This window comes from Sphaerodactylus townsendi, linkage group LG05 (assembly GCF_021028975.2).
Source record: "Sphaerodactylus townsendi isolate TG3544 linkage group LG05, MPM_Stown_v2.3, whole genome shotgun sequence".
Classification (NCBI taxonomy): domain Eukaryota; kingdom Metazoa; phylum Chordata; class Lepidosauria; order Squamata; family Sphaerodactylidae; genus Sphaerodactylus; species Sphaerodactylus townsendi.
In genome coordinates, this window is record NC_059429.1 from 95,500,302 (window position 1) to 95,526,934 (window position 26,633).

At 40.7% G+C, this 26,633-nt stretch overlaps 1 protein-coding gene across 3 annotated transcripts in view; it reads right to left on the minus strand.

Annotated features, from left to right (window-relative positions):
* SYT6 (synaptotagmin 6) overlaps positions 1–26,633 on the minus strand; it is a 166,068-nt gene that overhangs the window by 26,666 nt on the left and 112,769 nt on the right. For all 3 annotated transcript variants that reach the window (XM_048498131.1, XM_048498132.1, XM_048498133.1), the window contains exon 4: positions 444–564. In XM_048498131.1, coding sequence (XP_048354088.1) covers positions 444–564 — 121 coding nt within the window. The remainder of the gene's footprint in view (positions 1–443; positions 565–26,633) is intronic.

Here is a 26,633-nt window from a genome sequence, read left to right on the forward strand (position 1 = left end):
ATCTAGGCTTAAAGTGATTTCTGACGTAGCAGGGAGGCAAAGGCACAATACAGTGCTGCGAGGGATGGAGAGAATACATCTCAGTACCCATGCCCAACTCCTAATAATAACATAACTCATTTTAAAAAATTAATTTACATCATTTAAAAATAAATTAGGTTCTTGGCTTGAATCATAACACTAGTGAGCGTTTCAAGATGGCTATGCGAACAACACTTCAAAAACTTTCTCTGACCTTGAACAAAAATGTATTAAGTGACCAGTTGGTCTAAACATGATAAAGACAGCTTTGCACATTATAAAGACAGCTTTGCTTCACTGGTATCTGCATACTGAAGAATAATTAGGAAACCTTGTCAACTGCTTATGGAGCAAGCAATGCTGCCACAGATACCCAAAGAAAAATAATGTAATTGCCTTATTCTAAGATGGCCAACACCTACCTGAGTAGCCAGTGATATCCATTGCTTTAAGATTCCTGCATTTAATGACTGTTAAAGTGAGACGACCTGCAGTTGGCAGATAACAGAGAGAAAACATGATCTCTCCCAGGTCCACACTTTCCTTTAATAAAAGAAAGAACATGGAAAATTAGAAAAGGCTAGTACCCAATCATCTCTCAACTTCTCTGCTTTGTATCAGCTATATCTTTTCTATGAAATTTTCTGCTTTACTACCCATCTCTATTTTTTGTACCATGGCAAGGCAAATTAATTATAATAGAATACCACTCTGAAAGTGTTTTACAAATAGAGAGAGAGGGTCTTCTCAGAGGTTTTCCCATAGTTCGTGTGCTGACCTGCAGTGGTTTTTATTGTAGCTTCCTCATGTCCTCATTTTCCATTTGCTGTGCTTCCATGCTTTCTCAAATCTGATCAAATCTGGTTTGAGAAAGCCTGGAGAAAGTATGAGGAAAACATGGAAATGCAATGTGAGGAAGCTAGCCCCAGTCCTCCATCAGGTGAGAACGTGGGACAGGGTTCTTTTTCAGGGCTCTTTCAGACACCCAGTCCACCCTTGTGCTTTAGGTAGACTATGAGCTAAGGACTTTATCCCCAAGATACAAAGGCAAATGAAGTAGCAACCTTGCTGAAAAGGTCCATGATAGAACAAAGGCAGGATATCAGTGCACGGGCTAAACTTTAATATTAAATGCAAATATGGGCTAGCAAATCACAGCAGTTGTTTGTGCTTCTTGCAGAAGAAGCAGGATCTATTATATAATTAAAAAGTGCACCTCATGTATATTTTTCAGCCAGCGGTGGCCAATTCCAGTTCAAAAATAGTCTCCTTTATTCTCAGTATGTTCACATATCTATTAACACATCAAATATTTAGCAGGTAGGAATCTACTGCAACAATATCTTTTGCAGGTGCTCTGGCCTCTTCAACTCCTTCATTTTACTATTATATAATCAAACAATGGAATACTGGGAAATGCTTGCCCACATGAAATGTGACTTAAATTAACTGGGATGAGCTAAATGTGCGTTCTTCATAAGGGCAATATATACCAGTCTTAGCTTAGGCCAATACACTGCCTTTTCCTTCTGCAGAATATTGGAAGGACTGAATTGATGAGCAATGCAGAAACTCAGCTTCTCAGAATTTAACAGGCAATGCATCCAAACTGGACTCTGCAACCTTTTCTTACAATCTTCATTTGTTTATGTTGAAGGACTGAAAAACTGGACAGCTATTTAAGGTGATTTCCACACCATAAAGTTATTTCAAGAATAAAAGCGAGATCAGGTCATCCCTTTTGAAAACAGAGAAAAAGATCTGACCACGAATATTGACCAAGAGATCCAGCATGATGTAGTAGTTAGAGTGTTGAACTAAGGTCTTGAAGAGGTAGGTTAAATCTCCACCCTGCCATTCAAGCATGCTGAGTGACATTTAGCCTGTCACATGCTCCCAGTCAAATCTACTTCTGAAGGATTATTGTGAGGATAAAATGGAAGGGAGGACACTTGTTTCCCCTAAGGAAAAAGGTGGAGGAGTTAAAAAAAACCCCAATAAAATAAACATTTTCTTCAACTCCTTTCTAAGCATAACAGGTTTTTAAAAACTATTTTAAACTGTTTAAAAAACTATTTTAAACAGGTTATTAGAAACTATTTTGTCTTCATTACCTGTTGTGTAGTAGGATGACCCATCAGTTGCTTCAAACCTGATACTTATCCTCAAAGCTTAAGTTGCACCAACACAACCAACCGGTGATTAATTATAAGAACATAAGAACATAAGAACAAGCCAGCTGGATCAGACCAAAGTCCATCTAGTCCAGCTTTCTGCTACTCGCAGTGGCCCACCAGGTGCCTTTGGGAGCTCATACTGTGATTATTACAGAGAAACACTGAAATGAGGTCTTTTAGATACCTCTAGGTGGCGCCATAACTTTGTCAGATGTTCTGTACCCTTCTCACAAACTTGTTGAGTCAGTCCTAGGGGAAAGTGAAGACTGAAACTCCCTTGATTTACCACCTGGTTTGATGCTGAGACAACAGGAAGATAAACTTTGCTGCTGCTGCTGCTTATATATCCTTCACAGACTGGCTTGCTTAGAAATTTCAAACATGTGCGACAGCCACTTTCATTCCATCCTGCTAAACAAACCTTCAAGATAGCCAAGCAAGATAACTCAGCTGCGATTAAGGGCATATTTAACTCCCTGTAAAGGGAAGAGTGACCCTGGATATTGATAGGAATATATAAATTTGGGCAGCAGCTTTACTTTGAAACATTTCACCATAATTTAATTCAGCTCACAACTGTTTAAATGCATTGTCAGTCTGAAGGCTCTTCACGTTTGAAACTTCTGGTTTTGAACAACATACAGCAAAAATGTACAGCTTATATGCTTTATATTAACTGCATTCACATGTAATCCATAAGCTCAAAGAAGTATTTAAGGTTCATGACAAGAACACCCTGAGAATTATTGACTTGACTGCAGGGCTTGATTTTCCAAAAAGAGTTGTACTAGATTTCAAACTTGCCTGAACCTTCCTCTTCTGCCCTTAAAATCTTATCCCAAGAATGCTAGGAATAGCTATGAAAATTCATTTATGCTTTGCGCGTACACAGTAATCTTCAGTATCATTATTACTTGGCAATCTTCAAAATATGAAATCCTGGCCCTAAAAACAGGCTCCTGGACTTAACACTGGTTGAAACAAAGCCTGCTTGATAAAGTTACTTGCTTGAGTTGAAAATAATAACCATGAGTCCCATATCAACTCTCAGTTCTAACAATCTGTGCAGAGAGATAAATGGATAAACAGATAGGAAGACAGCATTAATATTGATTTGTATTGCAGTTGCATCCAAAGTAACAGAATATGACCACAATATGCAACTGAGGGAAGGGTCAAGACCTTTCCAAACTCTATGATACACATGTGGAATTGGAAGGGGCAGGGGAAACAGGGATGGAAACACCACTGCATATCAGTGGTAAAATAACCTACTGACATAAGCCCTTCTCTCCCAGTGTTTGTGTAACCCCCATGCCCAGAATGGGTTGGCCCAGAATGGGTTGACCCAGTAAGGGGTGGAGACTCGGAGCAGCAGAGAGGCTGAAAGAGCTCTTTTGCAGAAGAACAAGGCTACCAGACTCGGACCTTGATTTCTATAAGCCCTTAACACCTTGTTAAGGTAATTGCAATATTGTTGGAAACTACTGGGAAGGTAGTTGTTGTTTTTGCTGTGTTGTAAATGTTGGAGTTTCTTGTTTCAGGGTTTTCTTTTGTGGTTGTAATGGGTGAGAGTTCTCCTGGAAACCTTCATCATGTTGCAACCTGTTCATCAAGCCCTTGGAGTCTTCAGGAGCCAGCCAACTCGCAAAGAAGAAATTGGACTTGGCAATATCAGTAGACTGTAAATAGAAGGACTTGAAATGCAACCTGAACAGGACCTTGAATTGTAACGTTAAATGTTGATGTTATATGTTATATGTAAAGAAAAGTAAACCATTGTTGTTGTTTAAAAATTGTTGTTGCAACTCATTCCAAGTACTGCCCCACAGAACCCACAGTTAGAGGTTACATTTGTTCCTGAATGTTCATTGCATCGTAGACTCCCTAAATATTGCCGGATGTATATGTCATTATCACTCCAACCATGGAATACTACTAAACACAACTGTGCATCTATTGCAGCTAACATTAGGATGGTTTTTGGTTTTGCTATGCTTGGGGCAAAGGAAAGAGAGTTTCTCAATAGAGCATCCCAGTTGTTGGAAGCCTGGTGCCCGTATACAGGAGGAAGGGTAGAAGAAGTGAAAGTGACTGGCCAAGGCCCCGCTCACCAATTGGTTTGTATTGGAGGCAAAGAGGCTTGTTGGTCTAGGTACATCCAAGTGACTGTGAGACCTGTGAGCTACACTGGATTAAAGTAGTCACTGTCTTACAAATGCCTATCTTCTGTCTTTTTCTGTGCCTTAACAATTCTCCAACATTTATATAAAGCAGGAGGGAGGCTCCAAAGAGATTTAAGGCTCGCATATAGAAAAAACCCACCTCTTTGACAAATGCTGAGTGTTTGTTAGTTTTGAATGATGTTTATATTGGCTTATGCTTTTATCATGTTTTCTTTTGTAAACTGCCTCAAACAGTTTCTCTGGAGAGGTGGCACAGATATTTTGCGAATAAATAAATAAACGTGCTACATAGGAGCAGAAAGTTTTCATTCTCCAAACCTGAGCTGGATTGCCTTGGCAATATTGTGTGTGCTACAGCAAGTTCAGATAGCCCTAATTTAGGGGATCAGATGCTTTAAATCTGCTGTTGGGCAGAGGCACCAACTACAGAGTTCTATCAAAAGCTGATGAGAAATATTTGAGATTAATTGGAATGAGCATTCCTGCAATGCATTTTGTAGCCCAGTGGTGATAACTGCTGGAGCAGTTCACTCTAATCAGCACAGCAATCAGGCTTTGTTATTAATGCCTAGTCATTTCCAGATAACCTTCCAGAAGCTCTGCTAACGTGGCACAATCATAATTTGACCACAGTATGCTCCTGTCTTCTGAATCTATGTATTTTTTTTCCCAAACTAGACTAGGAGAGATTTTACTCATTTATCTGTATACTTAGGAAAACACCCACCCACATGGAGATATGATTAGAAAGCATTCCTAACCAAGAGTGACTCATGAAGAATTTAGCTACAGATATGGTGATGAATGGATTTTCCCCAATGAGTGATGAGCTACTATATTGACAGTCTTTTGTTTGTTCATTGTTTTGTTAATAACACTTCACATTATTCTGTGGCTATTTTATAAATACTTATTTTTAGGGCAGCGGATCTGGTTTTTTCAGTTCTGGGTTCCCAGACATCACAACAAGTCTCACTAAACATCTCTGTGACAAATATATTCCTTAATCCATGCTTGTATTTCAGAATATTCTAGGTTAATTGCATGCTATTTTGCTTCAGGATTTACAGTTAACTAGGACAATGGTTCCCAGTCTTTTCCACCTAGGATTAGCCCAAGGTTTTTGGCTCCTTAAGGGAACTATGACTTGGGCATGCAGCATTTCATTTTTTACAGTGGCTAGCTCAATGTTTTTGAAAAACCAACAAACATTGCGCAAAAAGTGTGGCTGGGCCCAAACAAGTGTCATTTTAAAGTACACGGCCTTTGCATATGGAGATTACATGACCAAGAGGCTGTGCTACTGAAGGAGCAGCACTAAGGCAGAACACATGCATGCATGTGCCTTTTTCTCCTCCTCTGTTTTTCCTGGTGCACTGAACTGAGCCTGCCTGCTGTCCAATCTTTCTTCCTGTTCTTCTTGTTATTACTATAATGTTACTAGTTGTCAAATGGATTGTTTTTCAGTGGATTGTCATTGTTGCAGTGGAAGGCTGAGATAAGAATGGAGAATTGGGGAGGAGAGGAGGGAGGAAGAGAGGAGGGAGGAAGAGGAAAGAAAGAGATCAGTTCAAAAGGCAGAAGTGGCCATTAGGGAGGGATGACCCACAACCCACTTTTCAAAGGCTTCATGACCTACTTTTGGGTCCTGACCCATAAGTTGGGAAACACAAGACTAGGAGAAATAGGGAGAATTCCAGAAGGAGTGGTTGCCATATTGATAGGCTCTGTTTCCTAGCCCATGAGCCATGTGCCATCTTTTGCTGTGTCTATTACTATTTCTGTCTCTCCCAGCCTCAGTTGGAGAGACTTTGAACAGAGCTCTATAGACTTTCTTCCCTTGGCATGTTGCTTCCTTTCTCTCCCCTCCTCTTATCTGGAACCTGCATCCCAGCTGCAGCACACCATCTCCTGCCTGGCTGGTGGATTCTATCCCTTATATAGCCTATAACACCAGTCCCCATCTCCTTCCACCAGGTGCACCATCTTTAGCCTTATAGCCTTCCAATCCCTGCCTCTTTCCCTTTCCCAAGCCCTGTCTCCCACACTCCCTTGTAATCACCCAACTTGCCACTACTGTTCCCCTCCAGCTGCCTGTCTGAGCTCCCACCTGGTTCAGCTGGGCTGTTTCCATGTTGCTCTTGGGAAGGAGTGGGCTGTAATGTAGCTTTACCCTCTTTGATGCTGGAGGCCTGTGTGTCAGTTTTCCTCTTGTTTTTCTAGCTAGCCCTTGGTTCCGGGTACCTTTCAATAGCCCAAGATCAAAAAGAGCCTACTGGTGGGTGGCCTGGAGATGCAGCTGGCCCCTAGGCTAGGGAAACCAGTGGCAATGCTTCCCTTCTCCTGGAAGGACCTGGTATGCTGGGGAGGCTGTTGAGCTTGTGGTGAATGTGCATGGGGGCGGGGGGGGGGGGGAAATCCAAGCACGAGCCTGTGACTGAAGGATGGAACCCAGGCATGCTTATCACAGCTTGCACTTTTCCAGTCTATTGTGGATGCCTGAGCTAAAATCACAACAGATATGCAGCAACATTGGCCAGAACGGAATATGTTTTGGAAGAATGCTCATATGCTGTGGGCACCTTGTATCTCTAGGGAAGATAAGATTTATAGGATAAAAATTGCCCTAAATATTTTTGCCTCAGATTGTCCCAATAGCTTCAGAACAACAAAGTTTATTCTACACCATCTTCCCCACATTCACAATTTCTGCTTGAATAGGGAATGCTTGCAAAATGGCCTTCTGTGATTCCAGCTGGAAACAGATTCACCTTGGCTAACATGAATACTCTTCTATATTGATGTACCATTAACCTCTTAGCTGGTGTGATCACTATGCCTTCTTGTTAGCATTTAAATCCTTCACCAACAGTTCCCCAATAAAGGGAAAACATACAACAACCTAAGAGTTACCCTGATGAACTAGACACCCTCCAGAGGCTTGTTTCTGACATTTTGTCCAATGAACATTGGCAAACAACATAAAGAGAAGTCCATATGTTAACAAAGAAGAATATACATTCCACAACCAGCTCAGAGTCCTCGAGAGACTTCTGGAAAACTGTATTGGGAACTTCTATCTAGGAGATAATTATCTTTCTAAAAGTTATAATAATAATCAGAAAACTGGCTCAGAACAAAGTCAGATAATGGGGTTGTCAACTGTAGGCTGGTAATTCTTGGGAATGATGGGAGGGTGGTGTTGGCGGATCGGAAAGAACTCAGCAGGGATGTGATGACAGAGTCTGTTTTCTGAAACTACCATCTCCTCCAGGGGAACTGATGTCCATAGTATGGAGATCATTTGCAATTCTGGGAGAACTCCAGTCCCCATCTGGATGATGCTAAACAAAGAAACATCTTGTGTGGTGTCACAAGTAAATTTAGAAGAAAAGTTTCAGGGCTCCAGCCTGCCAGGAAGTCCTGTCCTCACCTTTTAGAATAACAGTTCCTTAACCCTGATCCAGGGATCCAATGGCTAGTGATTGAACTTCAAGGGATCCAATGTCCAGTTTCTCGTGCAATATGCAACCCTGTTTGACACCTTTCTGCTATAGGCAGGAAGAACACTGCTACAGTTGCTGTGAAGGACGGTACCATAATATGCTTGCACCAAGGAAATTTTTGCTGCTGCCATGCTTGTTTGCTTGCTCTGTTCAGGGCAATATAAACAGATCCTGCCGGATCAGACTAATAGCATACTTTTTCATGCATTGACCAACCAGTTGCCCTGAACAGAGAATAGACAGGATGTAGAGGCTGAGGCCTTCCCTTGATGTTGCCTCCCAGCACTGGTATTTCTGCCTCTGGATATGGAGGCTTCCTTCATTCACCACAGCTAGTAGGGTCAGTCATAATTCTATAGAGCATCTGCTTTCTCCAGATATGCAACTGTCCTTACTGCTCAAGTGGCAGAGCTTTGTGCTCAAAGCTTTTGTTCTCAGTCACTACTTGTATGGATGCATAATGTAAGCGTCCAAGAAACAGAGATGATATTGCTAGAGTTCATGACTCTGAAGTCCCACGCAGAAGGATGACTAATTTCAAAGGGAGTTGTTTTTTGGGGATGCAACTGTGAGAATTCTTGACTGTGGATATGTTTGCAGGGAAAATTACACTAATATGTTGTTGGTTAAAGTGCAGATAGCACATTTTTATATCAGGAAAAATTGGGGTGGGGGGGGAATACCCTCATTCCCAGCAGTGTGGTTCCAAAGTGTCAGAAACTTCATTTAGTCCCCACCCTTTCTCCCTCAAGCTGTTTTTAGTTAAAAAAGAATAATCCCTGGCAAATCCAATTATGGATCTCCTACCATCTCAATTAGTTTGGCCCTCAAGTTATATCTTTGCTAGTTGAAGATTCTCTTATGGGGTTGTGCCAGGCTGACAGCTGGTTGTTAAAATAGAACAAAACTTTACCAAACTTGGCTGGTATCATCAGGAGTGTCTTCCAAGGGTACCCTGACATTTTGGTGTCGCTAGCATAAAAACTGCACCCCCTGCTGGCTGGCAAAGTAAAAACACACAAAAAAAATTTAATGACCCGCATATAAGTCGAGGGGAGCTTTTTCAGCATTAAAAATGTGCTGAAAAATTCAACTTATACATGAGTATATACGGTATATACTATTTATTTAATAAAATACCTATTTTCCTCCTGGTTCAAAGTGGCTCACAATTATATTTAAACATCCCCTGATAAAACCCCAAATTCCTCCCATAACTTGGTAAGCCATCTGCTTTAGAGTTCACCAGGACCCAGATTATCTCAATAATTATCAACCAGTCTCAAATGTTCAATTCTTGAGCAAGGTGATTGAACGCATTGTGCCATGACTGAAAAGGCCCTCTCCTGGGTTGTCGTCTGCCTAATCTCAGAGGGAAGGGACACCCAAAGCAAGGCCTTTAAAGATTATGGCAGTGGACAGGCAAGTTCATAATGGAGTAGGCATGTTGGTCCAGCACCATATAGGGCTTTAAAGGTCAAGACCAACAACTTGAATTCTGCCCAAATTAGAAGCCAGTGTAGATGGGGTGATATGGTCTCTACAACCCATTCTAATCAATATCCATTAGAAGTTTCCAAACATTTCTCAAGAGCAGCCACACATAAAAGCACACTGTGCTAATCTAATCAGATGACAGAACTGTATTTTAAAACCATTAAAATAATTGTCCCCCTCAAACACACCTCATTGTGCTGGGAATCAAACCCTGGCAGAGCTGGGAATCAAACCCGGTTCCTCCAGATTAGATACACAAGCTCTTAACCTCCTACGCCACTGCTGCTCCTGGGTCTATGAAAAGTTTGCCTTGGTTTTCAGTGGTTTCGGTTTTCATCGATTCTTTTCGGACTGATTACCAACAAAAACCGAGGTATTTATAATAACCAGTGTAAACAAATAGAAGAGATCAACAAAAAAAGGAACATCTGTTGCACAAGATCTAAGAAATCAAAGGGAAATTTAAAGAATGATTAGGAATGCTGAAAAATCATCACAGAAATACATTAACTGAGCAGGACAAAATGAAGATGTAAACCATACCCTTATACAACAGAGATGAATGGATGACAGATAAGTATAGGAAGGGCAATCAACATGGAATTTCATGATTTAGAAGAATGACATTATTTTAGCAACATGCTTAGGGTCCTCTCTGGGACAAACAGGACAGATATAAGCAGAGTTAGACCCTTCTAAGTCCATTCACTTCAATGGATTTAGAAGTATCTAACTCAGTTTAGGCCTGCACTAGTAAGCACTGTGTTTGTGATTGTCCCTACTGCAAATGATTGCCAAGTTTTATACTGTCTGACATGTTTCTTTTAAAAAATTGAGCAGAGGCAGAAAGCTGAAGTGTGGTTGCTCAGGTCTACAGAGCAGCTACTTTTAATGATGTTTTCCACTTGAAGTGTTCAGGCTTCCTAAACATCTGCCTTTACACAGTGCTCAAATTGGTAATTGTAATTTGTACAGGAAATTGAGTCTTTACCCAATAGGCCGAAGAGATAGACTCCACAGCTGCAGTCTTTGGCCTATCTTTTGTAAACTAGGCACATAACAGGGGAAGTACACAACACAATAGGTACCAAAATATTCTATATACAGCCACCAGAGTAAATTACTGCTGAGTTCTTCATGTAAGTCCAGAGTTATCACATGCCCAGCAATTTTAGTTTGCAAACAACATTATTTTTCTGCAACATTTTCATATTTATGGTTCCTGAAGTTTCATTATCTGAGAATTTTCCAGATGAACCATATGCTCACAATACTGATGGAAATGCTTTATATAAAGACTCGTTTGATGCTTCAAGCCTGCAATTTAAAGCTTGATCCAAGCTTCACTGAGGTCAGGATCGAACTGAGCTTTGAGCTTACCAACTCCCACTTTATAGTGTTGGCTCTGCCCCTCAAATATAAAGCTGGAGCCAGTGAGCTCACAGGCTCAGTTTGATGCTGGTTGCAATGAGGCTTGGGTCGAGCTTTGCATTGCAGGCTTGAAGCATGCAGTTTAAAGCTGGACCTGGGCCACCTGAAGCCAGCATCAAACAGGCCATCCCCACTTCCGAACTCCATGTGGAGTTTGGGAGTGGGGTGAGCCTGGCTGGTCCTGCTACCAGCTCCACATGGAATTTGGGGGTGAGGCCAGCCAGCCCTACCGATGCATGCAACTGCACCCCTTCTACTAGCCCCACAGGGAGTTTGGGGAAGAGTTGGGGGTATGCAGTGTGCCCCCATGTGACACCTGGGGCTCCAGCCCCCTCACACCTCCTAGTTACTCCACTGCTTCCAGGGAAAACCTGGAAGGGACTCTCCAGAAATCACTAGAAACTCTATGGTTTTCCTTGGAAGTGGAGTAACACCATCATGTTAAGGGCATCCCTCATGTTCCCGCCTGCCCAGACTCCCGCAGGTTGTAGATTTTACACTCTCCTGCCTTGAATCTGAATAGATTGCCTCATACACTTAGGTGCTCTGGATTATTATTTTATACTAGCGGACCTGGCCACGCATTGCTGTGGCAATTGTCCTTCTCATCACAGTTCGCAACCCACACAGATGTCCATGCAGGTCCAATGATCCCCAGCATAGCCTTTTGGGGTGGTCAAATGGAATCCCTCTTTCCCTTTTCAATTCACATTGTTATATGGTGCTGTCTTGTTTTTTTAGTATAAGGTAACCCTTCCCATTCCACAACGGAACTGTCCAGAGTGCGATCCCGCTGTCCATGAGGCTGGTTGACACGCATACAGTCCTGGCTTGGGTAAAGGCAGTAGAACCTTGGGGCAAGCAGGCTTATCCCAGTCCAGGGAAGCAGAGAGCAGGGGTGAGTGAAAGGCAGCAGTCAGATTGAGGAAAGCCCAGCTCCCTATGGGTTCTCAAAGGGCCACGTGCAAATGAGAAGCTGGAGCCAGTAGTGTTGGTCTGGCCCCCCACCCCGTGGATTTCTTAGAAGAAAAAGGCAAACTGCATTTCGTTTTTAGTAAAAGAGAGCTGTGGCGAATATGGGTTGGAGGAAGTGGGTAGAAGTGGTGGTTGGATGTGAGGGAGGGCAGAAGTGGGAGGTGTGTGAGGGATGAGCTGGATGAAGTATTGTGTGGTAGCAGTTGGGTGTTGAGGCACGCAGAGAGTGAAAGTTACCTGCGATGTGGGGGGGGGGAACTCCCACCTGACGTCTCCCTACATGGCAAAGTGTGTGTTTCACTTCTATTCGTATTACCTAACAGTATTACCTATTTACTGTTTTCACTGCTCATCTCTGCCCATCTGCACGAACATTCTCAGCTCCCTCATACACCAGAGCCCCCTCAGGCCACGAGACAGACCAGGGCTGCACGAGCATCTTCCTATAAGGGTGACAGTTAAACACAGCCAGCTTCATGGCCACAGAATGGTGCCAGTGAAAAGAATTGTTTTACACTGGCTTTCGGTATGGACTTTTGAGTGATTTCGAAGGTCAGATTACCTGCTCTAGACAACAGGAGAGTGGCGTCCATGGGTGAAAATTTGGGGAAGGCTGAATCCATCCCTGTGGCAGCTTCTGAGAGAGACCATCAGGGACAAACACACTGTTAGATTTTTATATATAGATAGATTATTGATTCCCACTGACTTCCTTGGGTTCCCTTGACAAGAGTGATCTTTGCATAGCCAAATGTGACACAGGGAACCAAAATTACAAAGTGTGGTGTGGCCTGGTTTGTGCTAGATTTAAAGTCTAAGTTGGACCAAAAGCATGCTTCATTGCATACCACGTTCAATATTGCAATCTTTTGTTTACTGGTCTCCTAATCAGTTATCTCTGGTCCCATACAACTCTTCAGCTCACTTGATCTTTTTTTCTATGCACTTGAATGTTACACTTCAGTGTGTTTCTTTTCACCAACTTCATTAATTGTAAGTTTATTAAGTTTAAATGTCTTCTAACCTTCATAACTTTTTCATGGTCTTCTCCGTTCTTCTCTGCCTTCATTGCTTTCTTTCTGTTCCCATTCCATTCCCTGTTGATCAAATTCTTTCCTTCCACTCCCACCCCTCCCCAAGTGCTAAATGATTCTGCTCTTACAGCCTCTGAAGTCATGCAATTTGCTCCCTTCAGAGAGTCTGTGACCTCACTGTTCTGTTGTAAAAGACTGTGAAAAACATATCTCACTTCTTACATTTCTTTTTTTGTGCTCTATTTAATGTCTTTGATTCTGAACTAATTGCCAGGTTAATTATTGTGAACAACTCCAGGCCTTTGTTTGTTTTTCCTGTGCCGTATTATTTTGTTTTAGACTGTGAGCCTATGGAGAAGGACAGGGCATTTTATTCATAACCTATTTCGGACTCTTTTATAAACAATACATAAATCATTATTCTAGGAATGAAAGGCAAGGATAATCCGAAACTATGGAAATGTCTCAAATGACACAATTCAGGAGCTTTATAAAAACAAATTACAGTGAGGCAGCTGGGAGAGAGCAATCCTAAGCAGCCTGCAACAATACACTAAGTGGGTCTACTCAGAATCCTGTTCAAGTCTATTCAAAGGGGCTTATTCTCAGGTAAGTGTTCTTAAGATTGTACTGTTAGCTTATTGCAACAAAAACAATAGAAGATTCTTGTAGCACCATAAAGACTAACAGATTTATTGTAGTATAAGCTTTAAATAGAAGAATCATGAAACTTTGTTCAGCAATTATACACATTCCTTTGCAAAGAGCTTTGTTTACTTATTTTAGCTGTCTTTGAGTAAATTAAAATAAACACATGAACGCATAATTTAAAGAGGAATTGAAGAAACCGATTATGTAGATATTAAGTGTGTTAGCAGTTGTTGTTTTTTTGATCATCCATTACCTAGTAATTGTAGGCATTTATAAACAAATAATATGATCATGATGATAATCTTAAAAATTATTCCTAAGGCTACATTATGGTTCCTTTGCTTTGTCTTCTAGCTCTTCTCTACTTTGCCACAGTTTGTGTCAAATTATGTTACATTTACCTTGTGATCACCACAGTCAAAATAGCTGTGGGTTTCCCATGGGAATTCAATTCAGAAGCATTGTAAGTACTGTAGATTCTTGTGGTCTTTCTGAATTGAATTCCCATGGTCTCTCTGAATTGAATTCCCATGGGGAAACCAGCTGGTGTCTTGGTGTAGGTCCCCACATATGGTGATTATGTGGTCGATGCAACTAGTGGTGGGATTCAAATAATTTAACAACCGGTTCCGGTGGTGGAATTCAAGTAATTTAACAACTGGTTGTTTACAAGCACCATTTTAACAACCAGTTCTACCGGAGTGGTGCGAACCTGCTGAATCCCATCACTGGATGCAACGTATGCTCTAGTGCTCAGCTGATGTTCCAGTCTCCCTGTCTTTCTGGCTTAGATTGATTGGGTTGGTGATGGGATTCCAATGTTTGTATATCCTAGCTGTATCTTGTTTAATAATTTCACAAGTGGGGACCAATGAAGCATCTCAGAGGATAAGAAACCCTTTTCCTTTCCTAGTTTGGAAGGACCCTCACCAAGTTTAGTATAAATGTTTTTCTAGAGTGAAGTTTTTTTGGAAAAGTGGTTCTGTGGCCAGTACCCATGAAAACCATTGTGGTGCCTCAGGTAGTTCCACAGCATTTTCACACCTATCTTCAAAGAGTTTTAACAATATGGAAGGGCCATACTGACTTCAATGGACTTAGAAGTATATAACTCTGTTTAGGGTTGAATTATTAATCCTTAGCATCTTGTGCACAAAGATCTTGCATATAATTAGAGAAAAAGATCTCAGCAGAAAACCTTGATTTTGATTCATGCAGATTCAAATGTGCATACCTATCTTTAAAAATATATACAGTGCCATAAATAAATAAAATTCATTTAGTATTTTAGATTATTTTTAAGTGGTCAGTGGAATATTCTGGGAGTATCTGAGGCTTCAGCATTGCCGAAGTTAAGCAGATATTGACCTGATCAATCTTTGGACATCATCAAGATATAAGGAAGTATGCATCGGAGTTAAGAAAGGGAAAGAGAGGATGTTAACAAAGGCAGGAGCCAGATCATTCAGATTAACCACAACACTGTTCTTTTACTTAATTCAGTATGCTAAAAATGACTTGCACTTGAGCCTGTCTTAATGCAGGAGTGTGTATGTGTGTGTATGGGGTGTATTTCAGCTTAAGATTTCACATTAAAGACATTTCCTGTCACTGAAGGAGAAAATATTGTTTTGGGCAGAAACTCTAAATGAGACAAACTAATTTTGCCAGGGAGAATTAGGCTGTGAAAGTATTAGCATCGTCTTTGTTTTCTGATTCCAGAATGTAACCATTAGTGTAGGAAGCGTTGGTTATCTCCTCCCAGAATTCTGTGCTAAGTAGTTCAATAAGACCTGTCACCCTTACAAGGTGTTTGGGGACAATGATCATTGCTACTATAGAATTATTTGCTTTATCCCCTTATGTACCCTTTGTTTGTTTTTGTTTGTTTGGCAGAAATTTATTTATTACTTCATTTGATTCTCCCTATTGGTAACCTAAAACTGTTTGCAGCATTCTCTTCTCCTTTATCCTCACAACAGTTCTCACAAGATAGGTAAAGCTGAGAGCATGTGATTGGTCAAAGGTCAGTCTTGGGTTTTGGCCCTTCATAGCTGTAATTCTCTGTTGAAATATGTATATAAAGACACGTCATAGCTGTCCTCTGGTACAGTCTGTAGCAGTCTTTTTAGTCAAACTAGAAATTATAATGGACAATCCATCCTTTTGGGAATGAGAAGTAGAAACAAGCTTGTAATATTCACTGTGCTAGAAACAACAATTTTCTAGATGTTCAGTAGGAGGGTAAGCATAAGAACTGTTGAGCTTACTCAAACATGTTAAACATAAAGCAACCCAACACTGAGCTGATATGATGTGGGTGTTCAGTCACATATTGCAAAATTTTAGTAGCTGTTCCTGTGATACATGTGATCTGTTATTACACAACAGGCAGACACAACTCAAATCACTCTGAGGACCACTTTACATTTTTATTCATTCAAGAGGGTTGCACAGCTGCAAAAAAGCATTTTTGTCTCATTTCAGTCAAATTTCTTTTCTTTAGCCAACTCTCTGTACATAAGACCACCAGTTGCTATTGGGAGGCTGTTGCTTTCCTCCCCTGCTTGTGCAATTTATAAAAAACACCATCTGGTTAGTCATTCTGAGAAACTTGATTACGCGAACCTATACTATGCAGATTTAACATTTGTTAACTCCCCTTTTCTGTTTAGATCATAGCACATATTAGGGATGCAACAACCTAGAGAAAAAAATGTTTTGCCTCTTTAACAGAGACTTAATGTTTGGAAATGGGTAGCTGAGGCTTTCATTGCACAGATGTAAATACATCACCTAGTAAATAACATTTCATTCACCCTCTATTAAAGGCTCATTCCGCACATGCAGAATAATGCACTTTCAAACTGCTTTCAGTGCTCTTTAAAGCTGTGCGGAATGGCAGAATCTACTTGCAAACAGATGTGAAAGTGGTTTGAAAACGCATTATTTTGCGTGTGCGGAAGGGGCCAAAGAGACTGGAGATTTTTCCCACATTGCTGGCAACCCTCACCATATTGATCTATACTTCCACCTTGTGAACCTTCTATCATTTTCTCTTTCCACCCTATAGTACTCTCTCTTTCTGTTACTTCATAGCTAATTTTCTGTTCTCTGCACTTACATTTCTCTTGCCCTCTCTCTCTTTGCACCCCTTCATAATTACATTTTTTTCATCCATGAAATATTGGAGTGTGTGGCAAATGGTTAGGGGTGGATATAATCAACCTTCAGATCTTTTGCTGTGCAATTCCAGAGGAGTAGCCATGTCAATCTTTTGAAACAAAATAAAAAACAAGTCCAGTGGCATTGGGCATACCAGATTGCCTGGCATGTTTCCTTTATGTCTTATCATCTCTCTTCTCGCAGCAGAAGAAAATGGGGAGATGCTGTTATGGATACAGCAATATCACTTCCAGCTGCTGCATCTATATCACCCTAGGAATTTCCCCTCCCTCCCCTCCCTTGCATGCCACCCCTCATTCCCTTCCCTCCCTCCCTCCCCTTTCCTTGTATGCCACCCCTCCCTCCCCCTCCCTCTGCTAGGGTGGGTGGGCCATGTCCAGATGCTGGGTCCCCTCCCCCTCAATCCCTCCCCTTCCCTTGATGCTTTACCATAGAGACTGGGAAAACTCCCAGAGAATCACTATATGAGGTGATATCACTTCCAGGTCATGTCATTGTATCACATGATACTTCCTCTTTCCAAGCCCCACCCTCCAAGTTCCCAAGACTAGTGCAAATCTTGCAACTGTAAACTGAATCTTAAAGTTTAACAATATTTATTCCAGTTTGAACAAGCCTGCATTGGCCCCTTCAGAGATCACTGCAGCAACTTTACCACTTGCAGCTTTAACAAATGCACTAAAACAAATACATTGTCATGTTGTTTCCTTTAGGACAGCCATCTTGGCATCTACCAGAGACAGTTCCTTTTCAATAGTAGCTCCCACTTTGTGAAATGGGACAGCTTGTGAAGGTGCCATATTTAGAAATTTTTAGGAAGCACTGTAAATCTGCTTTATATGTAAGGACTTTTAATTGGGTTTAAACTGCAGGCATTGGAGTTTTATTATTTAAAGTGCATAGTTTTTAATATTGGAATTGTAAGCCAACTTGAGCTACAATAGAAAGGCAGTCTATTATATTCTACTAATATTCATGGGGTGTTGTTAAAGGGGGAAAACCTTGCTGATTTTTTACTATTTTATTTAATACAGCTACAGGAGTGCTTTAGTGCTTACATTGTTACATGAAGAAATAAACATCCAATGGTTAATTTAAAACAAAAGCCAAAAATAGAGAAGGGAAACAGCACAGTACATGAGTATAAAATTGTGTTACTTATCAGTAACATTATACGTGCTATCTCCTAAGTACCTGTGGCATGCAATCACTTTTCTCCAAACAACTGCATTTAAAATAATAATACCAGATGCCATTTTTAATAAACCCTATTTTTCTCAACAACAATAAATTGCCCATTTAGTGGTGGGACAATTGCAGTTTTCGAAGGAAGGAAGGAAGGAAGGAAGGAAGGAAGGAAGGAAGGAAGGAAGGAATTCTGCTTGGAGAGATGTCTAGAGCTCTACTGAACTGCATTCAGGGAGCCAAAAAAAGACTGCCATCTGTGTACATACTGACAGTGTTTCATTATAGAAAATATATTACTGTGTAAGCAGTTAATTTCAAAAAGATTTTTATTTAAACTTCTAGTGGCCCATTCTGCACCATACAAACATCTTGCAGACATTTTTAAAAGAACTGTTTTGGGGTTTTTCTCTCACAGAAAAATAAAGCGTGGTTATTTTATCCGCCTCCCCCCATTAGAGCTCTTACTTTCATTTTTGCTGCAGCTTGCACCCACCATTTTCTGCTGCTTCAGAATTCTCTGTGCTGCCTGCCATTTGCAGAAGTTTCCCACAGAGATTTCTTCTGCTTGCAGCTTATTCGCCCACAAGAACATGAATAAAATTAGTTTTTCCTTTTTTGTTTTTAGGGAGGTGTCTTCAAAACTACAGTGACATATGAGAAACAGCATTATGTGCATATTTTGTGTCATCATAGCTTTGAAGACATCTCTCTCAAAAAAAGAGATGTAGATATTCAAATGTGGATATTGTTCTTTCCACAGTTCATACATTCACTTTGACTATCCTCTTTTTTTTCCGCTCTGAGCTGTAGAAACAGGCCATGATGGTACAATTTTCTTGTGCGCTATAACTACACTTCTTTCTTTTTGATGATTGGTCTACTTGTAGCCCACTTGTCACCTCAGTCAGGGCTCTTTACTGCACCATGGAGTTGTAGTTGGGCCTCCTCACATTTTTCTGTTTACATGCGAGGGGGCAGTCACTGCACAACTTGTATACTAAAATCTTCCAGGTTTGCTTTTCCTGGTTCTCTAAACTCTGCCCATCAACTCACTCTTAAAGGCACAGATCTCATTATACCTAGTAGTCTCAAGATTGCTGGCTTTGTAAAAACCTTTAAACAAGTTATATCAATATTGCTGTTATAGCAGTTATATCGATATTGTAGCCTTTTCAAAAAATTATCCCTCCCCAAATGAGGTAAAGCAATTCCCTGGACCACAAACTGCTGAAGAAAAGGACCATGTCCTAGAGCTGATATTCTCTCCCTTCCTCCCCCCCCCCCCACACTTACTGCCGCTGCTGCTGTTATTTCAATACTTGTTATTTCAATACTCCTGTATTAGCTCTATCATTATTTCAGTACATCTAATATTGTACAAATGCTTGAAGTGGAAATAAAGTTTTAAAAAGCTGTCCTGATCATTGGGAAGGGCAGAAGTAATCCATTCAAGAAATCTTGCCATGATGAACATTCACCTCTGTGGTGCAGCAGACAACTTGTGTATAATCAGCCAAAGAAACTACAGAGGAGCTCTCTTTGGAAATGTAAAAACTATGGTTAATTACACCTTGCCAGTACTTCTAAACAAAAGTTTCACATTCCTTGTGAGAAGTAAAAGAAAACCTAGGACTCCTAGCCAAAATGATTATCAATTTTAGAAAGAAATTGAAGAAAATCTCAACAATGCACCAATAATGAAAAATAATTTATCATGTCTAATGTTAAAACTCAGTCCCTTTCTTCCAAAACTCATAAGAACATAAGAACATAAGAACGAGCCTGCTGGATCAGACCAGAGTCCATCTAGTCCAGCACTCTGCTACTCGCAGTGGCCCACCAGGTGCCTTTGGGAGCTCACAGGCAGGAGGTGAAAGCAATGGCCTTCTGCGGCTGTTGCTCCCGAGCACCTGGACTGCTAAGGCATCTGCAATCTGAGATCAAGGAGGATCAAGATTGGTAGCCAAAGATCGACTTCTCCTCCATAAATCTGTCCAAACCCTTTTTAAAGCTGTCCAGGTTAGTGGCCATCACCACCTCCTGTGGCAGCATATTCCAAACACCAATCACACGTTGCGTGAAGAAGTGTTTCCTTTTATTAGTTCTAATTCTTCCCCCCAGCATTTTCAATGGATGCCCCCTGGTTCTAGTATTGTGGGAAAGAGAGAAAAATGTCTCTCTGTCAACATTTTCTACTCCATGCATAATTTTATAGACTTCAATCATATCCCCCCTCAGATGTCTCCTCTCCAAACTAAAGAGTCCCAAATGCTGCAGCCTCTCATAAGGAAGGTGCTCCAATCCTTCAATCATCCTCGTTGCCCTTCTCTGCACTTTTTCTATCTCTTCGATATCCTTTTTGAGATGTGGTGACCAGAACTGAACACAGTACTCCAAGTGCGGTCGCACCACGGCTTTATATAAGCGCATGACAATCCTTGCCGTTTTATTATCAACTCCTTTCCTAACTATCCCCAGCATAAAGTTTGCCTTTTTTACAGCTGCTATGCATTGAGTTGACATTCCCATGGAACTATCAACTAAGACGCCCAAATCCCTTTCCTGGTCTGTGACTGATAGCACTGATCCTTGTAGTGTGTATGTGAAGTTTTGTAACAGATCATGTCTTGAATGAGAATGTTATATCTTGGCTGCTCAGTTTGTGTTTGAACATAAAACCTTTGATTTCACACCTGGTGGGGATACAAATTTTTCTCTTCACATTCCAAGACTATAGGCACACTGGGGACATGAACCATCAGCATGCAGCCTGGCAAGCTCATCTAAGTGCTTCCTGACCTCTTGGGCAACTAAGACCTGCCATATTTTTTAATCTAATTCAGCCACCTGCATCCACCAGAATGTCCATCTTTGCTAAGGGCAGAACCAAGAGGGAAAATGTTGGTAAATATTTTAAATATCTGTAGCAAAAGAAAAAGAAAATCAAAATTCATAAGCTTCAGTGCAGAATATAAATGTAACAAATCCACATCAATGAATCAACTGTGAATGAATAAATGATAAAGAACCTTCAATACACAGAAGGTGATTTTTTTTAGGGTTGAGTCTCACATTTCCCAGTTGGTATTTCTCCTCCTTGTGTAGGCCAGACTGTAAAGCTAGCTGGCATCGTATGGCAGCAGGCAGCAGCCTTTGTACACCAGCAACAGAAAGTCAATACACAAAGCTCTTAATAGAAACACAACTGCTTGTTTACCCAGGAATACTAAACAACCAGATTCCCCCTCTGGTTACGGCGCAGAATTCACTTTTCAGATCTTAATGCAGTTGAACAGGGGAATGTAGGGAAGATGGGTATATAGGAACTCTTGTGGCAATCTTGTGCCTTATTATGTCTCTTTGGAATAGTTGTAAAAAGTGAATTGACAAGAGAGCAAGCAAACTCTGTCATGCTGGGGCATTGAGGGCCTTGGGTCTTGCTGCAGTCCAGGCCCCAAGAAGAATTTAAGATGTCTAGAAGAAAGCTGCCACAGAAAGAAGTTTAAATGAACCTCTGTCTTAAGGAAGAGTGTATCTACACACACAGTAAGACTGTAAGAGACTGTTACACCCAATAGCCTGAGGAACATTTGCCTGCTATAATTGCCTCCATGGTATTCCTTGTTGTTATTGAATTTATTTATGTACCACATCACCACAGGGTTTCTGAGATGGCTAAATAGATTAAAATATCCCTAAATAATAAAATACAATAAGATCTAATTGATAACATGATACTATAAGCTCAAAAAAATTCAAAAAATTAAAAAAGCAGAAAGAACTGAAGAAACAATTAACAAGTAATGCCATAAAGAATAGTCCACAATACCCAGCCCAGATAAATAAAACAATTGTCACATGCAATCAATTAATGGAAAAGCTGAGGGGAAAAGCAGAGTTTTAACCTGGTGCCCGAAAATAATTTCATTCATCACCAGATGGATGGTTATATTAAGAATCAATAGCTCAGTTGCTAGAGTATATTTTTCTGCATTTAAAAATTGTTGGTTACCATCTCATTTGTAGGCTCTGAAATTTTGACTTTGGAGACTTTGGAGACCAGGTATTGACAGAATTCAAGATTTTCAAGTCAGAGTCTGTCTGTTCTTGTCTCCTCTACTTTTCCTTCCATCCAACTCAAAAGGCCACTGAAGTGAATGGGAGAGTGTTTTTAATGGGCCATGCAGCCTTCTTGCAATGAGCAACACTCCCTTCAACCATTATTAACTGATGAGACATGTATAGACCATCTGGAAGTTTTTTAAAGCTACCAGTCTGCCTTTGGAGGTGGAACCCATGTGACACCGTAAGTCAGCCAAGCAGTCTTTGTTAGTTATGCCTCTTTTTCCCCCAACAGGTACGTGCATCTGTCACAAACTTTTTTTCTTTGTGGCCATATTGTGGAATGGCTTCTTAGAATATACCCTGTTTTCCCGAAAATAAGACAGTGTCTTATATTAATTTTTGCTCCCAAAGATGTGCGATGTCTTATTTTCAGGGGATGTCTTATTTTCCCACTCCACAGCTGCATGCTCTGGTCGACGGGCATGCTTCCAAACAAAAACTTTGCTACGTCTTACTTTCGGGGGATGCTTTATATTTAGCAAAACCTCTACTATGTCTTATTTTCAGGGGATGTCTTATTTTTGGGGAAACAGGGTATATGGGGATCCCCAACTCCAGCAGTCTGTTGTAAAGCCTCACAAACTCTCCTACTCCTTAGGGCTAACCAAAATGATTCTTTGGGCATGATTTCGCTGTGTCGACTGAGAACTGCCAAACTGTGTGCTATTCTGCTTTATTTCACTGTATGTCATGGAGGAATTTTTGAACTTTGGTGATGGGTGGAAAATAAATATACAGGAAATCAATCAATAAGTAAAAATTGTAAGTTGTCATAAATATATAAGAGGGTGGTTTACATATTTTAAAATTAATAAATAAGCACACATCAACAAGTCAGAAAAGAGCTACACAGAGAAAGGTATGTAGAATCAGAAACAAGATGTATAAAAACATGGGAAGGAAACATTGTACAGTTGGCTGGCAGTTTGGTTAATGCTTTTTTGTTGCACGAGAGCTGGTGTTTTGATTTAGGAAATAGGTGGTGCTCTTGTAAATCTGCTAGTTGAATTTTGTATCTGTAATATTGAATTATAAATATGTTGACAGACAAACCAGTGTTTTTTCCCCTAATGATTATGTACAGAATTTGGCACATAAGTACCACCCGCATATGCACTTAACAAATCTGTACACCAAGCTGGGGGCGGGGAACAGGATATTCAGAAGATAAAGTGAATTCAGAAATTGATATATGGTTGAGATGGTCTCAGTAGAAGTAAGTCATGTGCACAATAACAAAATTGTGCAACAGCCAGTAGAATGGAAAAAGAAACAGGACCCTGCTGGAATGAAGACAAAGTGAGAAATCTACAGGCTTTTGCTCCAGAACCTCTTAGCAACTCCAGGCCTCAAGTGCAAAGCATGGAAGTGATAAAAATGAAGAGTATTTATGCTGTTGAATGCCACTTTAGCCCACTGACCACTGGTGTTATTTAACTTATTTGCAGTCAGGGGTGAACAATGAGGCAGTCAAGCTTATGGGTGAAACCAAATTACTCACAACTTTGAATTCCCAAGGGGAATATGAAGAATTCTATAAGGATACAGCAATGGCATTAAATGTGATAATTTGGGAGAAGAACGGCAAACACCATTTTTACAGGCATGATCGGGATATGAATTAAATTCTTCATAGAATAGAAGTAATTCAATTTTAACCCATACTATATGTTAATAATATGATGACTGAGGGCACAGAACTGGTAGCAGGAACTATTGTAGGGAATGTCCTTGTACCTCTTGCTATCCTTTGGAATCATTCCTGCATGCACATGTTTAAATAGGGAGTCTAGAAAGCAAAATGACATATGAGAAAAGCAGTAGTATACATTGGACCACAACAAAATCTGAACATCGTATTTCTTCACAAGGCTTAAACTAGCAAAAGACTGGCAGGAGAAAGGCTATTCAAGTTTGTGTGTGTGTGTGTGTGTGTGTGTGTGTGTGTGTGTGTGTGTGTGTGTGTGTGTGTGTGTGTGTGTGTGTGTGTGTATATATATATATATATATATTGATTTCCTGGCCATCACCCTGGGCTGGGTACTGTAATAATGAAAGCTCATGGGAAACTCCTGCTATGACAGGGAAAAAGGGTCTTCAGGGTGAAGAAGATGCTTATAATGCTCAGGGCTGTCTTAACAGCATTGTGGTAAATGAGATACATACATATACATGCACATGAGGTTGCAAAGGTGACCGTGATACTAAATCAGAAGTGAATGTCAATATCCACTTGTTATCATAAAAATTAATATATATTGTTCAATGTATTGTCTAAGGCTTTCACGGCCAGAATCACTGGGGTGTTGCGTGGCTTCCAGGCTGTATGGCCGTGTTCTAGTAGCATTTTCTCCTGACGTTTCACCTGCATCTGTGGCTGGCATCTTCAGAGGATCCTCTGAAGATGCCAGCCACAGATGCAGGTGAAACGTCAGGAGAAAATGCTACTAGAACATGGCCATACAGCTCAAAAACCACACAATACCCCATTAATATTGTTCATTATCCTTAGTAAAACACATGCTAAATATGCATTTTCCAATGACAAATATTTATAGTTTAGTTTAGTATAGTACTTATTTATTTATTGACAGCAAGTCATAACATACATAGATTAGCATGGAGCCCCTATGATCATGGGGCCTCCGGGCAATGGCCCAGCATGCCCAAGCATTAAGATGGCTCTGGTAATGCTAGTAGAAGTCTTTCATATACCCACTTTCAGAAGGCTGTTTGTCATTCTGGTCATCAGTCATCAATGCACTGCCAAAACCAACAACAGCCAACATAGGTTGCTTCTGAATTAAATGTGTGAAAAGATACACCTGCATTTTTTCTGAAATGAAAAGACTGCCTTGGCACTCCAATGAAACCAACTCTTCTTTTTAATTATCTAAAAATAGTCCACAGTGCTATTCCACTCATATTGTTTCCCCCTTGTTAAAAAATAAATTGAGCAATTGCATTTCTCACAACAGAAGTCAGGGGTGCAGAGAGCAGCCACCCAGGTGATGGCTCCTTCTATGCAGCACCACTCATTGTATTGCTGAGTAATAACAAGCCTTCATTTCACATAATAGTTCACAAGTGTGTGGAATATTAGCCAGAAGCTACAAAATCCTTGGGAAGGGAGATACTGCATGACAACAGCAGGTCTGGAAGAGTAAGGTTGAAATCATACAATGCACTTAATGATCTTTTAGACACGTTCTGCTGATTTAGTTCACATGCATGGTTTTCTGCTTTAAGTGTCACTGCATTACCCTATAGCTACTGTCAAAGAAGATACTCTCCCTCCCCCCCATAATCTCTGTGTTTGGCCCTTGCTATCCTACTAGATCAAAGTTAAGCTCACATTCTATGATGTCCTTGTGTTTATTTAGAGACTTTGTACTTATCTTAATAGAAATAGTACAGATGTTTGTTACGTTGATTCAGATGTTTATATAAGTTTATAGCACACTTGATTAGAGTTATAAGATTGGGATAAGATTGTTTATATAAGTTCACGGTTGAGTGAATTATTTATATACATGTTATGTTAGTTGAACTGAAAATACAGTAAAAAGAGAAATCAATCATATCCATGCAGCTTTGATGTGCAACTATATACTTCATTCATTATTGTGAGCTGGATTTTTTGGTTGCACATTGATACAGTATTTAGAGACAACACCAGGACTTTCACACAGGCATTCCATGGGAGTTTTGAGTCTCCTAGGTGGATTCCGCACGGGCTACTACAGCGGCTTCCCACTGGCATATATGATGCCAGTGGAGCCCCATGGCCGTTGAGGTGCAAGCGGCCCCAGAGTGGCCATGGCCCGTGGAGGCGCCTCTGCATGGAGCTCCACAGAGAGAAAAGGTAAGTATGGAGAAAAATGGAGGTGCTGGAAAGCGGCACCTCCAACCCGGTGTCTTTTGCATGGCACCAGCAGGGAAACGCTATTTCCCAAAACAGCGTTTCCAACCCGGGGGGGGGGGGAGCACAGTGCTGCCTTGTTGTGAAGGTGGCAGTCATGTGAACAGTGCCCCAGGGATGGCATTTTTACCATCCTTGGGGCACTGTTTTTGGCCCGTGCAAAATCCACCCTAGATTCATAAGTCCCTTTGGTCCTGTCAACATCAAGCAGGGAGGGTAGAATCAGAGCAGTTTTCACAATAATGGGTGGGTGGGCAAAGGCAGTCTGGAGCAGCCTTCCCAGGATAGGGAAAATTAACAAAACTTTCCTCTGTTTTTGTCCTTTTTACTACAGTGCAGAAGTGGGGTGTCAAAGAAAGCATGTAGAACTGAAAGCAGTGACAAGTCTTCTCCCACACTCCCATCCAGAAACTCTCGTGGGCCCTTTAAGTAAGAAATCCACCCAGTTCTCTCTCAGAGATATACAAAATTGAAAGCATTCTGTATTTTTGTCATTCTTCAGCACACGCTTCCCAAAGTGGGCTAGAAAACAAATGGGTAGTGACTGTAGTATTGTTTTAGATTAAAAGAATAGATGCACCACAAGCCATAAATATAAAACTTTACCTATTGGTGGGGATGAAAAGTTTTTAGTCATACTTCTCTCATTCTGTGCATTGTTATATCATCAGCACAGACTTATTGTCTTGCATCTTGCTGTGCCCTCAATTTTTCTTTTTGAATCAGGAGTTCAT